Source organism: Gymnoscopelus microlampas (genome assembly GCF_963454915.1).
Source record: "Gymnoscopelus microlampas genome assembly, chromosome: 16".
Taxonomy (NCBI): domain Eukaryota; kingdom Metazoa; phylum Chordata; class Actinopteri; order Myctophiformes; family Myctophidae; genus Gymnoscopelus; species Gymnoscopelus microlampas.
The window spans coordinates 6,621,756-6,639,122 of record NC_139953.1 but is presented as its reverse complement, the minus strand read 5'-3'; the positions used below and the strand labels follow the sequence as shown (position 1 = coordinate 6,639,122).

At 41.3% G+C, this 17,367-nt stretch overlaps 1 protein-coding gene across 1 annotated transcript in view; it reads right to left on the bottom strand.

Annotated features, from left to right (window-relative positions):
* akap7 (A-kinase anchoring protein 7) overlaps nt 1-17,367 on the bottom strand; it is a 135,543-nt gene that overhangs the window by 7,454 nt on the left and 110,722 nt on the right. Inside the window, exon 8 of the mRNA XM_084081607.1 lies at nt 10,383-10,418. Within this exon, the coding sequence (XP_083937733.1) occupies nt 10,383-10,418 (36 nt within the window). The remainder of the gene's footprint in view (nt 1-10,382; nt 10,419-17,367) is intronic.

The following is a 17,367-nucleotide window of genomic DNA, read 5'->3' as shown; positions in this document are numbered from 1 at the left end:
TTGACTCATGAGGAACACACGTATCGATTTGACCATTAAGCTCCGCCCTTAGATTTTCCGCAATTTTGAGCAGTTTGAAAAATACTTGTTTTTGCCAGTTCTGGATTAACCGTGCATACGCTTTTTACGAAACTCGGCCATATGGTAGATGCTCAAGAAAAACTACCAAGAAATAATTCTCACACTCATTCGTCAAAGGGTGGCGCTATAGCACTCAATTGAAAGTGCCAACTTTGAACAGGTACAACTCATGCCCTGTTTGACCTACAACCATGAAACTTCGATACACATATGCATCTCTTCATGCCCGACAACTTTTGTGGTCTGACTTTTGACCTCTGACCTTTAGATTGCCCACCATTTTGAATTATATGAAAAATAGCCATTGGCTCCTAACTTCTGCATTTTTTCACTTATGGAAAATCCGCTCCCATCATTATGTCGGCAGAGGTCCAAAGTTCAAGTGTTAAACGTTTCGTGCAGATTGCTCCAAAATCCCAGGATTCCATAGATTTTAACTATTGCAGTTTTATGAAAATTATTCATCTGCCCCTAACACATACATGCAAGACTCACATTTCTTTGAAACGTTGCAGTAATGTAGAGAGTCATTCCAAATATCACTGAAACCAATCTCACTCCAATTGGCCAAAGGGGGGCGCTATAGCAATTTTTTGAAAATGCAAACTTTAAACAGGCAAAAGTCATGCCTCGTTTGGCCGAAAGTCGTGAAACTTGCTTACACTTGTGCCTTGACTCATGAGGAACACATCTATCGCTTTGACCAGTAAGCTCCGCCCTTAGATTGTCCGCAATTTTGAGCAGTTTGAAAAACACTTAAACCCAGGATTTTTCAGCTATTTGCGTGAAACTGTATCATCTGTGTGATCTCCTTTTTCACAGTTCCTTGTCTGTTGGTCCAATGGCGTCTCCCTTAAATGAGTGCCTCACAATCTCAAGGTCGTCAGTTCAAGCCTCACTTGCAGACTTCATTTAAGTTGAATTGCAAACAACATGACTGTATCAATGAATACATGTGCAAATGGTAAAGATAACCTGAAATGCATATTTGAGAGTACGTTTTTCAACGTATGAGATACCTCATTCTGAAAATAGCCGATCTACAATCTCAAAACCTTTCAGATAGCAACGTGTTTCTGAGCTTGTAGATCGGCTGCTTTCACTGTTTTCGGTTGCGAGGAGACATACAATTTCTCTATTGGTAAATGGTTTGTGAACGAGTGATCTTAGTGTTGGCTTGGTTCATGACAGAAGGCAAGAGTTTATGATCTTCAACAGACAACATCAGCCTGGACAAAACTATAGCACTATAGGTAGTGTTGCAGCCTATTAGTCCGAAGGTTGAGAGTTCGATTCCTGTTAATGGCAATAGGTTGAGATGTCCAATCAATCCATTCTGTTTTCATCTCTCTCTCTCATCAATCTATTCCGTTTCCATGTCTCTCTTCAATCTATTCCGTTTCCATGGCGCTCTCTCTCTCTCTCTCTCTCTCATCAATCTATTCCGTTTCCATCTCTCTCTCTCTCTCTCTCTCCAGTATCCATCTCTCTCTCTCTCTCTCTCTCTCTCTCTCTCTCTCTCTCTCTCTCTCTCTCTCTCTCTCTCTCTCTCTCTCTCTCTCTCTCTCTCTCTCTCTCTCTCTCTCTCTCTCTCTCTCTCTCTCTCTCTCTCTCTCTCTCTCTCTCTCTCGTTTCCATGTCTGGCCCTGTATTATCGCTGCTTGCAGCTATATTCTTGTATTTGTTTTACGGTTTGAAATAAGTTCAGGGTTAGACATAGTTTTACTGAGGTTCCGTTTAGGAATACCAGGTGAATACCGGCGGGTTTGCCCCGGGGCGACTGTGTTTTGGGGCGAGTGTTTAGGTAGACGGAGCTGGAAAGAGTGAGACATCTCCGGTCTCGGTGGTGCTTGTGCTGAAACTTGACTAATGCAATAAGATATAAGGATAATCTGATCAGTGATAAAGCACATGAACCCCAGTTTACGTATTCTGGGGGAACATAAACCAAACATTGCCAATCTAGCTCACAGTTACAAGGCTTCGCGTTCCGACGCGCTATGAGCTCATAGATTGTCAATGTTTGGTCTTTTTAGTCACATATATCTTAATAATAAGTCAACTTTGCCGAGGGCGAGTGGACGATTGTGTTCCAGCTGTCCTTCTGATGGATTTTTTCTTGGCTGACAATCTTTCTATCGTCCATAAAATAGCTCTGAAAGTGATCCAAACGATCGTGTATGATGTAACTCTATGAGGCAGATCGTTGTGTTTTCCCCCGACCCAAAATCGAATGGGCGTTCTTGGGCGTTCCCGTCTATCTCCGTGTGTATCTATACCAAATCAAGTGTTAAAGGGATAGTTCACCCAAATTAGTCACCCCATGGTAGCCTCGGTCTCCAGGCTTTTATTTTTTAGATTTGCTAAACAAATAAAAGCCTGGACCAACCAGTTGATGTTCCGGGCATAGGAAGTGTTTCATTTTCCCAACCAACCAGAGTGCAGTGGGCGTCGCTCCAAATGTTGACGTCAGGGCTCTCAATGCTACGCATTGGGGAGGAGGAGGGGCGTGGGGCGGGGCGGGGGCTAACGGACAGATCGGTGAACCAATAGGATCCAGCAGAATTTTTCTCCGGAGATTTTGAACCCACCCCGTCTAGACATGATATGAGACACGCTGGGGCAGTCTACCCCATGGAGACTTGAATTCATGGATAATTTTTCAGTTTTTGTCGCATTCCTAAGCCGATAATTTGATGACCAGCGGACCTGGTAGGCAGCGGTTCCGGTAGGACACACAAAGGAGACTCTTTGTGTCTCCTACCGAAACCGCTGCCGGTCATCAAATTATTGGCTTAGTTAGGAATGCGACAAAAAACAAAAAAATATCCATGAATTCAAGTCTCCATGGGGTGAAAAAAGTCATTTTGGGGGTGAACTATCCCTTTAAAAAGTGATTTTGTGGTTAACTCGTTAGACTCGTAATGGAGTTCTCTGCTTGTTATTTATGGCAGACAACTGTGACTGTCACTCTCTGCTGTCATTTCCCGGCAGCCTCCGTTTACACAGCGGGTGGTAGGACGGACTGTTGCTCAGTTATTCCTCCCTGCTGTTCCTTACAAAGAGGTGGGGACATGGCTTGTTGCATGCAGTGGTGATAAGTAACTGAGTACATTTACTCAAGTACTGTAATTAAAGTACAACTTTGAGGTATTTCTTTTACTTTACTGGAGTATTTTCAATTTTCTATACTTTTACTCTACTCCACTACATCTCAAGAGGCACATATTGTACTTTTACTCCACTACAATTATTTGAAAACTTTAGTTACTAGTTACTTTGTAGATTTATTACAAAAAATAAGTTAACCACTTCAGACCTATATACAGTACATTTCGACCATTTGAAAATAGCAGATCTACAAGCTCACAATGCGTTGCATCGCGACGCAACATCAACAAAATGTTACACATTTGAAAACTTGAAATGGGACATTCTGCATTATGAGTATTTTCTACTTTTGTTACTTTAAGTACATTTTGATACCAATACTTTTGTACTTTTACTCAAGTACATTTTTAATTCCGGACATTTACTTGTAACAGAGTAATTCTACATTGCAGTATTGATACTTTTACTTAAATAAAACATTTGAGTACTTTTTCCACCACTGGTTGAAGGTAGGTTCAGCGGTCATTATTAAAAAAAAAAAGATGAATACAGTGATTGACCAATCAGAATCAAGCATTCAACCAAGTTGCTGGCAGTGGAGGAAGTCACAGAGACTAATAGCGTGTGACGGGGTAGGCCTGCTGCAACTATCCATTATGTTCGTAGTGATTACTTCTATCGATTACTTTTTCCGATTAAACGAATAATCCAGTTTTGGAACCAAGGCGTCGCGCTCTATGCACAGCAGCCATATTATCACTTCCTTCACAAGTGAAGGAAGTGATGACCCTTACGGGTCCAATTGGTTCCATTTGTACACTCTCAGAGTTACACACCCGTAAGGGGCCATTTGGAAGCCCATGAGGGTCCCTGGACCCCAACTGTAGACCCACTGGTGTAACAGAGTGTTTCCAGTGAGCCAACATGCACAACATCAGCACCCTGACTCTGTTTGACCAGAATGGAACAGAGCCTTCATTAGTATCATTGGTAACACCTGTGAATGTCTTCATAATATGGCTGCTGTGAATAGAGCCTATTGTCGGCGAAAACCAGTAGAGCACACCCCCGACCTGCCTACATCTTGCTGTGTGGTGGAGGAAGTACTCCCCCCCCCCTTTTTTTGCAAGTACCAATAACCACAATGTAAAAATACTCAGTTACAAGTAAAAGGCCTGTGTGCAAAATGTTACATGTAAGTATTGGGATAAAAGTATCCTTAAAGTACCAAAGTAAAATAACTCCTTTTCGTGGTGCAATGCGTTGTGAGCTTGTAGATCGGCTATTTTCGACTAGCCAAATAGGGCGGTGGTTCTTCAACTCTTTCATGTCAAGGACCCCCAAAATTATATTGTTTGGCCGCGGACCCCCATCATAAAATATTTAGTTCCAGGGACCCCCCAGAAGCAAGTTACAAATGTTCGCTTTAAAAAATATATATATTTAAAGATTTGCACACATTTTCACGATTTTTCAAAAAAAGCAGATCTACTAGCTCGTAGTGCTGCACTCGGCAAACGTGGTTAATTTATGTTTTGTAATCTGCGAAGTATCTAGTAACTAAAACTGTCATGCAATTGTCGTGGAGTAAAAAATACGATATTTGCCTCAAAGATGTAGTGGAGTAGAAGTAAAAAAAAAAAAAAAAAATTGAAAAGCATCTCAACATTGTACTTAAGTACAGCCCCTGAGTAAATGTACTTAGTTACTTTGCACCACTGCTTACAGTGTGTGTGTAGTGCATGCGACGACAATGTTCTGGGGTTGTGCACGTGCACCAAAAGGCACGTGGTAGCGGGGGAGAAGGGCTCTGATGAAGGATGCGTCCAATTCAAACGACAATCACAATCCAATTGACATAGAAATAACAAAGCAGATGCAGCATGCGGCCAACGCACGTCACTCAGCTGATCTGTCAAGTCCGTTAACCCATTAACTCACTGCCTCTCACTGTCACTGTCTTACAGTATGACGAGACCGTCTGTGGACAAATACATACCATTTTAGGGGTCTTTGACATGAAAAAAGTTTGAGAACCACTGATATTATAGCAACATAAGTCCTTTTCAAAGAAACAGTTAGGATTTAGAAGACATTTGTAGAATCCCCAAAAGATTAGAGTTAAAAACGTAAAAAAAATATATGCGTTCCCGGTCTAAATGGGTTATAGCAATACAAACTAAAGAGACCGGGCATAATGACCAGTAATCTACGTGTGTTTTCACTCCATATAGCAGGGGTCTTCAACGTTTTTCAGGCCAAGGACCCCCTAGCATAGAGAAAGATGAAGCAGGGACCCCTCTATATTGTATCAAATTGTGTTGCAGATTAAACTCTTTTTTTTTTTTTACTTGGTCTGCTCTTTTCTTCCCTCTACACCAAACCTCTTTGCCAAAAAATAGCAGATCTACAAGCTCACAACGCCTCGCGCTGCGAGGCGTTGTGAGCTTGTAGATCTGCTATTTTTGGCTGAAGTTCTCCTCAGGAAAGGGATGCTAGGGTTCAAGTGGTTAACGTAAAAAGATATCCTATCACACAAAGACTTGGCGGCCCCCCCTGTAGTAACTCTGAGGACCCCCTAGGGGTCCCAGACGCCCTGTTGAAGACCCCTGCCATACAGTTAGTTACTGTTCAAGTACTGCACAATTTTGAGGTACTTTTACTTAAATTGAAAAAAAAAATACTTCTACTGCACTACATCTCGGAGGAAAATATTGTACTTTTTAAATCACTACAATTATTTGAAAACTTCACTAGTTATCTGGCAGTTTTAGGTTATTATTAGGAAGCATACAAAAAAAAAAGAATCACACCCTGTGTGAAGAGAGTGGTGCCTTTGAATTAGTGTAACTGGTTGCATCCTTGTGTTGCAATCAGCTGCAGCTGTTGAGGCCGTGCTCAAACGTACGTACGTACGGACGTACGGACGGACGGACCCACACACACGTTCAAGTGTAGGAGTGGCTGGCACCACTCAAAAAATGATTCTGAGTGCTTCTTCCACCACTGCTATAACTACTGGGCTACAGAAACCCCTGAGGATAGAACTGTTTCTAAAGGCTAATAGATACTTCATGTTCCAGGCCAGCTGGAAGCATCCGAACATCTCCGCTCACTTTGGGCTCATTTTGGTGAGAGTTTACAGAGCGGCACCGATGCCAGCACGTCTTAATTATCCACGCTGTGATACCCGTACTGTGCTTTGGCCGCTGTTGAACCCAGAAACTGGAGATTCAAATGCACTCGCACACACACACACACACACACACACACACACACACACACACACACACACACACACACACACACACACACACACACACACACACATGTTTTTGTATTACTATAATTGTGAGGACCATCAATATTTTAGTACTTAGGTTTTCTAAAAGGCATTTTTGGGGGGGGTTTAACCGTAGGCCCAAAGCCGAAAAATAGCAGATATGCAAGCAGATACGCGTCGCGCTGCGACGCGTTATGATCTTGCATATCAGCTATTTTTCGGTGCTCCACACTGGCATGCAACTAAGTGTAAATCAGGTATAAGTCTACTCTACTGTATCTACTGTAACTCTAACCTGGATCGTTTTCTAATCATAAAGCCTAAATCTAAAAGTTTTTTTTTCTGTAACCATAAAACAACCATTTCTCGTGTGAGGATAAGGAAAATGGTCCTCACTATGTCTATCTCTCAAATTCTACTGTACTTGTGAAGACATTTGGTCCTCAGAAGTACGCAGACACGTGCGCGCACACGCACACGCACACACACACACACACACACACACACAGAAACAATTCCTCCTTTGTTCGCTGAGCCCAACATCAACAGACGAGGATGCAGGGATGGACGGCGCTTTCACTTATAAAAGTTGATTTTGTGAGACGTCCAATTCAAACAATAGAGCAAATCTCTAGCAGGATGCACACCCCAACCTCTCTCTCCATCTTACTGGTGGGTTTAGAGCTCGACCCATGCAGGATCTTTTTCCCTCAAACTTTTGCTGCCATTAATTCACATTTAGCCTTTATAAAAGTGAAGCTCACAACTTGTCTTCTATTTTCACTCTTTGAAACAGGGCTTAAGTTGTTCCCTTTGGCTAGAATGACTTTATTCCCTTAATTCAAAATTAAAGTAATGCGTTTTCACCGGAAGACGGAAGCGTTTCAAAAATCGTTCTTTTAATTGTTTTATATGATCTGTGGATCGTTGCTCTTAGCCAGTGGAGCTTTAGTTACCGTGAGCTGTGTTTTCTTTTTCTGTTGTTTTTCGATCTTCAAATCCTACAATCTCTTAAAAACAGCGTAAGATTCCTTTTTGTTATTAGCGCGGTGGTTCCTGGCCAAACAGGAAACCGGTGCGGTAGTTCCTGGCTAAACAGGAAACCGGTACATTTCCGTTTCCGTTTTCCGGCCGGATGACGTCATTTTCGCGGGAAAGGCTCACGAGCCACCTTTTCAATAGAAATTATAATAGAAAAGGCTTTCGGGCGTGAAATTCATGGTGAAATTCATGGGTGTTGTGAAACATTTGCCACTCACAAAAGATATACAATTTAACTTTAGTTTTGTTGAAAAAGTTACCTAGTATTACTTTAAGGGAATAATAACGCGACTCGCGTCGATAAGTAATGGAGCACGGACATTTCCTCGTTCGGCTGCAAACAGTGAGTAACGAAATTAGCTTAACTATTAGCCATATTTGGCTAACTCCAGGCGAAGTCCTGGCGGACCGCAACATCATTTTCGATTCCACTTTACATGAATGCATTCATGTCATATTCACATGCCGAGTTAAGCTCTGACATTTAAGTGAAATGTAGATATTACCGGATTGGTACAGTGGCTTTAGCACATTTTAGATGAAAAATAAATAAAACAATTAGACCCTGCGAGACCCCCGCAAGACTGTCCTTCAGATGCGCTGGGACACAAATTGTATAAAAATACAAATAAGGTTAGACAACTCTTCTTGTGATTTGGTACTAAAATAAACTGGAGATATAAAGGTACACAGTCTACTAACTGAGCTACCCCCTCAGGCACAATTCAGCCTCTGTTCAGCCGAGTCCAACAACAACAGACATGAGGATGCACAGTCGGCGCATTCACTGAAAAGCTGATTCTGTGAGACATCCGATTCAAACAAGGATCAGTGGAGTACAGTAACATGTCTGCAGTGTTGTAAAGTAACTGAGTACATTTACTGTACTGAAGTACAATTTTGAGGTATTTGTACTTTACTTGAATACTTCCAATTTCCAATACTTTTACTCCACAACATCAAATATTGTACTTTTACTCCACTACAATTATTTGAAAACTTACTAGTTACTTTGCAGATATAAATTATTACATTATAAAACATACATTAACCACTTTAGCCCTATTCTATACATAGGCTAATTGAAAATAGCCGATCTACAAGCTCACAGCGCGTCGCATCGTGACGCTTTGTGAGCTTGTAGATCTGCTTTTCAAACATTTTAGTACTTTTACTTTTGGTACGAAGAACATGTTCCCTTAATGAAGAGATAATTACCCAATTAACCACTGGCAGTCATGTTGCAAAAACCCCTCTCAAGATGGGCTAATTAATTCTGGCCGGTCTACAGCACACTGTAGCTGCAGGAAACCAACTTGCAGAGCTGCCTAGTTTCGAGTCATAAGAGAAATTATTAGATTTTTTAAAAACAGATATTTTGGGGGCTTTTTCTGCCTACAGTGATAGCACACAGTAGAGAACTCCTTCTAGGCTATGGACCAGAGCTACACCCAGCCCAGACACCAAACCATCTAAGTGGCACTCAATAAATCAATAAATCAATCAATCAATCAATCAATCAATCAAATCAAATCATATCATAAATAATAAGATGGTTTTGTCAAAGAAGGTGGTCTACTATCCAAAATCTGAAGGAAATTGGGTCTCTTCCTTCACAGGTGTTACCAATGATACTAATGAAGGCTCTGTTCCATTTGGTGTAGCACTGTGGTTCTCAAACTTGTTTTAATTTCAAGGACCCCCATAACTCTGAGAGTGTACAAATGGAACCAAATGGACCCGGACGGGTCCATTTGGTTCCATTTGTACACTCTCAGAGTTACACAACCATAAGGGGCCATATGGAACCCCCTCAAGGAACCATGAGGGTCCCTGGTCCACACTTTGAGACCCACTGGTGTAGCAGAGTGTTTCCAGTGAGCCAACATGCAACAATATCAGCAGCCTAACTCTGTTTGACCAGAATGGAACAGAGCCTTCATTAGTATCATTGGTAACACCTGTGAATGTCTTCATAATATGGCTGCTGTGAATAGAGCCTATAGCCAATCTACAAGCTCAAAGCAATGCGGTTGTGAAAACAATCTTGTAAGGAGGAGGCCCAATTACTTTCCAATATAGCAGCTGTGCATAGAGCCTAATGGATCTTACAAGAATTGATTGCTTGTTGGCAGCACAATGTGACGATTACAATGAGATTATTCACTCATCAAATCCATGATTATCCAACAGCAGTAGGAAGTAATCAGAATAGGTGATGGAGTTTGATTGTTTTGCGGCGGGTGAGTGATTTTTTACTATCCTCTATAACCCATTAAATCCGGCAACTCATTTTAAGATTTATTTGGGCTATTCAAAAATAGCAGATATATACAAGAGTGCCGCGCTATGAGCTTGTAGAACTTTTTTTTTTTTTTTATCTTGAAAATGTGTGCAAATCTTTAAATCTTTTAAAGCGAACATTTTTAACTCAAATCTTTGCTCAAATCTTTTTGGATTCTACAAATGTAATGTACAATTTTTCTTTGAAAAAAAAACATGTACTTGCTATATCAGTGGTTCTCAAACGTTTTTCATGTCAAGGACCCCCAAAATTATACGTATTTCTCCGTGGAACCCCCCCCCTCAAAATATTTTGTTCAAGGGACCCCCAGAAGCAAAGATTTGAGTAAAACAATCGATATACCGTGTATATTCAAAGATTTTCAAAAATATTCAAGATTTAGCGTACTCGGTGCTATGAGCTTGTAGATCTGTTATTTTTTGAATAGCCAAAGAAATCTTAAAATGACACACAGATGCGTGCCCGGTCTTGATGGGTTAATCAAGAAAATATTGATCGGATTGTTGAGGTTGGATGCCCAACCGTAACTGTAGAAATGTGAGCTCATAAAGGGACACATACTTGTGCGTTTGGCATGGAGTGGATTCTGAGCCAAATCTGAAACACAGAACAGAAACAAAAACAGAAGAACATGTAAAATAAACGCAAAAACAGAAAACCATGTCAAATAAACACAAACATAATTAAATAAGTTAAACAAGTTGGACTATATATGTAGGCTATATCGTCTCTGTCGGGGTGGAAACCTCATCAGATCTAGCAGATCTACAAGCTCAAAACAAGCTTTTGGAGCTTGTTGATCTGCTACTTTTGATGCTGTTGTGTGACGCTGTAGTATGATCAAGCAGGGCATTAATAAACAAAAAGTAAAAAAAAAACGACACCCATGTACCTGTCAAACTACTTCACAAACGTCAATGAAGTCCACAATCACAACATCAGAGGAAGCTCCACTGATCACGTCCAACCCAGATTTGGCTCAAACAAAGGGGTTAAATTTGTTCTCCTGCTATGCCACAAAAATGTGGAACTCCCTACCAGGAGTCGTAAAGGAGTGTGGATCCCTACTCTCCTTCAAAACCACTCTAAAAAAGAGCGCTTAGCTGCAATTCGAACCCGGCCCCCTCAAAGCCTTTGTCTACTTTCTACTTCACTTTCTATATTGAACTGATTGCTTTGAACGTTTCAAAGGATTAAAGGCAATCAGAGACAGTGAAAAGAATAACGCATTTGGCTGACCAATTGAAACACTTTTAAACCCTTTTATCGGTCAAATTGTTTGCGTCGTCACTGCACTTTGGCTTTGTATTGGCAGTATAGCAGTATTGTAACAAAGTACTTGTACTTTGTTACTTTACACCACAGGCATTTCTGCATTCATTAAATCAGTGTCCTACCTATTCTGAAGAAAACCTGGAGACTCGCAAGTCATCTTTATTTTTTAAGCAAAGATTTACCGCGGACATGGACAAGTCTTGCCACGGACACATACACAAAAGAGTATTTCCAAAGAAGTACTGCTTGCCAAAAAAAGGTGTGAAATGCAGACTGGCAAAGAAAAGAATTCCAAGGCACTCCGTCTCAAGTGAAAAAAATATATGAATTTATTTAGAGCAAGGCAAATGAGTATGACCAACGCGTTTCGACCTAGAAGGTCTTCATCAGGGTCTTGCTACGGACATGTCGGACACATTGATGACCCCTGGACCCCCTCTATATTGTAAAAAAAATTGTTTTACTTGGTCTGCTCTTTTCCCCCCCTCTAGTCAACACCATACCTCTTTGTCCAAAAATAGCAGATCTACAAGCTCACAACGCCTCGCAGCGCTTGTAGATCTGTTATTTTTGGTTAAAGTTCTCTTTTGGCTTAAGTTCTCATGAACCGCTTGAACCAGCGGTTCATGTAAAAAAAATGATAGCTTATCACACAAAGATTTGGCGCCCCCCCCCCCCCCCTGTAGTAACTCTGAGGACCCCCTAGGGGTCCCGGACCCCCTGTTGAAGACCCCCTGCCCTACTTGATCATACTACAGCATCACACGAAAGCATTAAAAGTAGCAGATCCACAAGCTCCGCGTTTTGAGCTTGTAGATCGGCTACTTTTGAATTTGAATCCTGAAAAGTCAAATTTTTGGGTCAGTTTTGGGTGAGGTTTCCTGCGTTCTCAAAACACCGTTAAGATGTTAAAGGTAGGGTAAGTGATTATCTTTGGTTAAAATAAGTGTTAAATAGCTCTATATTCTGATAGTACTCATTGCTATAGAGTGTTTGTTCAGTAAAAGGAATCTCCTTGTCTCTCCAGCTCTTTATAAAACAGAAAATGCATTTTCGTTTCAGTTTCATTTCCAATTTTATCCAATCAGGATAGAGAACTCAATCAGGATATAGATTAAACAAGTGAAATTGGAAGTGATGACACTAAGAAATGAGCAGACAAAATTGGAACTGGAACACTATCAAAATGAAGCTTAAAAATGGGTACTTTCTCCTGATTGGCTGAGCTTTTGACACCTACCGGAAAATGTATTTTCTGTTTATTAAAGAGCTGGAGAGACGGGGAGACTCCTGTTACTGAACAAACACTCTATAGCAATGATTACCATCAGAATATAGTGCTTTAACCTTTTAACAAAATACTTTTTGTTTTAACCCAAAAATATCACTTACTACCTACCTTTAACTCCGAGAGCAAGAAAGGAATTAGGCAAGATGAAAAAAAAGCTTTTAAATATTCAGCCCCTTCATCCTGGAATGATTTGCATAAGGATCTGAAGCTATCTGAGCTGATCACTTTGGGGGGGAATTTAAATCTATTTTAAATCCTTTTTAAATTACAGAGAGATTAGTACTATTGGCAAATGTGATTGCTTTTGAAAGTTGCTAAGTTAACTGCCGCTCCTGGTGATGTTCTGTAACCATTTTTAGTTCCTGTTTTGCATTTTAACTGGATATCGTGTTCACTTGTTTGTAGTGTGTGACATTTGCATTATTTTGTATTGCTTGTTTATTGCTGTAATAGTGCTTCACGCTGCCTCTCGGCCAGGTCGCGTTGAGAGCTTGTAGATCGGCTATTTTCAAATAGCCAAGGAATAAAATAGGGCTAAAGTGGTTAATGTATGTTTTATAATGTAATCATTTATATCTGCAAAGTAACTAGTAACTAGTAACTTGTAGTGGAGTAAAAGTACAAAATTTGCCTCTGAGATGTAGTGGAGTAGAAGTAAAAGTATAGACAATTGGAAATACTCCAGTAAGGTAAAAGTACCTCAAAATTGTACTTAAGTACACTTGAGTAAATGCACTTTGTTACTTTACACCACTGAATATAGGACATGTTGAAATAATGACAAGTGAAAACATGCTATATATAAACACAAAAGCAGAAAACATGTCATAAATAAATGAATACAACAGAAAACATAATGAATATACAGGACAACAGAGAACAAGTCATTTATACTCAATGTCACACGCGGAAAATTGTCAATCTACAAGCTCAAAACGCGACGCGATGCGACTCACTGTGCGTTTGTAGATCTACTATGTTCAATACCGTCGCGCGGCAAAGTATACATAAATCAGGCTTTGGTGTGACGTTTTCGCTCACTCCCAAAACAACGTGGTCTAATGAGGTTACTCTGATAAGAGGCATGATCAGAGATTTTCTGGCATCAAATACCTTCATTTCTTTCTTAATTCTTTTTATGTAACTGGGGACAAGTCAAGTTAAAAATAGATCTTCAAATACGCAGAAGAACATGTTCCCTAATGAAGAAATAATTACCCAATTACCCAATTAACCACTGGCAATCATGTTGCAAAAACCCCTCTCAAGATGGGCTAATTAATTTTGTCCGGTCTACAGCACACTGTAGCTGCAGGAAAAACCAACGTGGAGAGCTGCCTAGTTTTGAGTCATAAGAGAAATGATTACATTTTTTTTTTACGGATATATTGGGGTCTTTTTCTGTCTTCACTGATAGTACACAGCAGAGAACGACAGGAAACAGGGAGGGAGAGAGAGAGATGGGGAGGGAGTGACACGCAGCAAAGGTCGTCGGTACTCGGGAATCGAAGCCGCGACTTGCTGTCAGGCTGCGTTAGAGCAGTGGTTGTCAACCTTTTCAGGCCGTGACCCCCCCGAAATAATCGCATTTGAACTGGGGACCCCCCATCCCTGACAAGCACTTGGAATGTAGGACTTGAGGCATTTAATTTAGTTTGACTCGGTTCCACAGATAAAAATCGTGAAAATAGCAGATCTACAAGCTCACAACGCCTCGCAACGCGAGGCGTTGTGAGCTTATAGATCTGCTATTTTCATATAGTATAGTTTGTTGCTTCCTTTTGAAGCAGTAATGGCTCTTTTCTTTCTTTCTTTTTTTAGAAGGTCTTAAAAGTCCTTAAATGATCATCTGGAGATCCTCCCCAGCATTATTTTCTGTTTTACTAGAACGCTGGAGAGACTGGGAGACCCCTGTTACGGAACACATGCTCTGTATAGCAATGATCACTAATACACCACATTTAATCTCAATAGCTAATTCAAAAATGAATGAATCTTTTGACTGGCCTGTCGTGTACATTGGAATGTGTGAAGACCACATGCCTCTATATTTCTGTCTCCCTTATTCTTCAGGGAAATCATCACATCTGTTTTCAGTCTGCAGTCAATAATGTGAGAGCGTGCAGGCTTTTTTTTTCACTGCGTCACTGCAATTTTCCCAGATAACAATCTCACACGCACCTGTAGCTATAAATTCATATAGGGAGGCATTTATGATGCAGTAAAGCTGCCCTCTGTACCTTGACACACACACGTGCACACGCACGCACACACGCGCGCCCGCCCGCCCGCCGATAAGCCTGATGATTGATTGTCTCCATAGTACCAAGGCCAGCAAACACACACACACACACACACACACACACACACACACACACACACACACACACACACACACGCACACGCGCACGCGCACACGCAATCTTTGTTGCACTCTCTTGCAATCGATCGTTCCCACAAGAAATGCATTTATTACATCTGTCACTCTTGTTATATACAGTATGTTACATTCACACACTGGATTATCTCTGCTTCTTGTCCCTCTACATCTACACCAACCCAAGTGAACCCTGTCGAGAGAAACCAATTTCCCGGGTTCTGGGATTGTTTCCGTGCGCATACAGCTCGGTTTCAGATAAGAGGTTCTCAGAACAAACGTTGGTCGCTCTGACCTCTAATGACACTTAACCGTTTAGCTATTCAAAAATAGCAGATATACAAACTCATAGTGCGGCACCGATTTTTTTTTTTTTTAATCGTGAACGTTTGTGCAAATCTCTGAATATATATCTATATATTTTTTTTAAAGCAAACATTTGTAACTCAAAGCTGCTGGGGATTCTACAAATGTCTTCTAAATCCTAACAGTTCTTTTGAAAAACGTGTGTTTCTATATCAGTGGTTCTCAAACCTTTTCATGTCAAGGACCCCCAAAATTATATGTATTTGGCCGCCGACCCCCCCATCTCAAATTATGTTGTTCCAGGGACCCCCAGGTGTGGAAAGATTTGAGTTAAAAATGTTCGTTTTAAAAATATAGATATATATTCAAATATTTGCACAAAAATGTTCAAGATTTTTTCTCAAATGCACAAATGCTCATAGCGCGGCACTCAAGCCGCGCTATGAGCATTAGATCTGCTATTTTTGAATAGCCAAAGAAATCTAAAAAATGACACAGATTCTTTCCCGGTCTATGGGTTAAGATAGTTATTGTACTGGTTGCACTGGTTTGACACCAACACTTTTTGGTTGAGGAGGACACTGTAACCTGGTGTCGTTGCTTTCTCTGCATAGCACAGCTTAGTTGCGTAGGTGTATACTTTTGTATACTGCAGGCTTTTTTTATCCATTTCCTTGAAAAGTAATAGTTTTTGGGGACGGACATGCAAGGTTTCTACACGACAGCAACGACATAGAGCAGGGGTCTTCAACGTTTTCAGGCCAAGGACCCCCTAGCCGAGAGAGAGATGAAGCAGGGACCCCCTCCTCTATATTGTATAAAATCGGGTTTCGGATTAAACTTTTTTTGTTCAACTTGGTCTGCTCTTTTTTCCCCTCTACACCTCTTTGCCAAAAATAGCAGATCTACAAGCTCACAACGCCTCGCGCTGCTTGTAGATCTGCTATTTTTGGCTGAAGTTCTCCTCAGAAAAGGGATATTAGGGTTCAAGTTGTTAAGGTAAAAACAAAACAAAAAAACACAAAGATTTGGCGGACCCCTTGTAGTAACTCTGAGGACCCCCTAGGGGTCCCGGACCCCCCAGTTTGAAGACCCCTGTTATAGAGAGTATGACAGCAGGTGGGTGTAGAGGCAGAGAGAGAGAGAGAGAGAGAGAGAGAGACGCTAGAAGCACAGATGGAACGTGGTTCTGTGTAGAAAGTTTGACTGAGGAATGCTCGCGCCGCGCGCCGTCAACCGAGACACTGCGAAACGTTTGGACCGCGTCCTCCTGTGTGCTACGAGGTGATCTATTCCAGTGGTTCTCAACCTGTGGGTCGGGGACCTCACATGAAATGGTGGTGGGGGGTCCCCAGATGACAGTAAAGTGACAATTTAAGGACTTTTAAGACCTTTGTAATACCTAAGAAAAAAATTAAATAAATGAAAAAATAATTCTGCATCAAAAGTAATCAACAAACTATACTATAAAAACTGGTCAAACATTGGCTACATTTTCAAATAATAGTCTATAAGGAAGAGGCAAAAGTTGAGAAAATAGCTGATCTACAAGCTTGTAGATCGGCTATTTTCACAATATTTATCTGTGGAACCGAGTCAAACTAAATGTAACGCCTCAACGCCTACAATTCCAAGTGCTTGTCAGGGTGGGGGGGAGGGGCGGGTCTCCAGTTCAAAAATGATTATTTTGGGGCGGTCGCTGCCTGAAAAAAGGTCGAGAACCACTGCTCTATTCTGTCACGACGAGCCATTACGTGTGTGTGTGTGTGAGTGTACCGTCCTTTGTGAACACAAGAGCCCCGTTCAAGATGTGTGACATTCTCTCGGCCTCTCTCTCTCTCTCCTGCGTTGTCATGGCGACAGAGAGGAAGCCAGCCTCTTCAACTTTTTTCCCTCTCCTCCCCAACAGGTGTGTGGTCATTAATTCTCTCACTCTCGGTCGGGTTGAGGATTTCACGCAACCCTGTAATCGAGATGTTTATCTCCTAATCTGCAAATCATCTGTGCCAAGACGAGGCTTGACGGGTACATCCATTTGAACTCCCGAGTTAAATTGACACAGTTTCATTTTTATAGGGCTCCACGGTCGACCGCCCGCTTCTAGAACGAACTGCATAGTTTTTCCGGCGATAGGCTCTATGCACAGCAGCCATATTGGAAAGAAATTGGGCCTCTTGTTACTTCCTTCACAGGTGTTACCAATGATACTAATGAAGGGTTCTGTTCCATTCTGGTCAGGGTGCTGATATCGTGCATGTTGACTCACTAGAAACACTCCATTTTGGTTCCCAAATGGC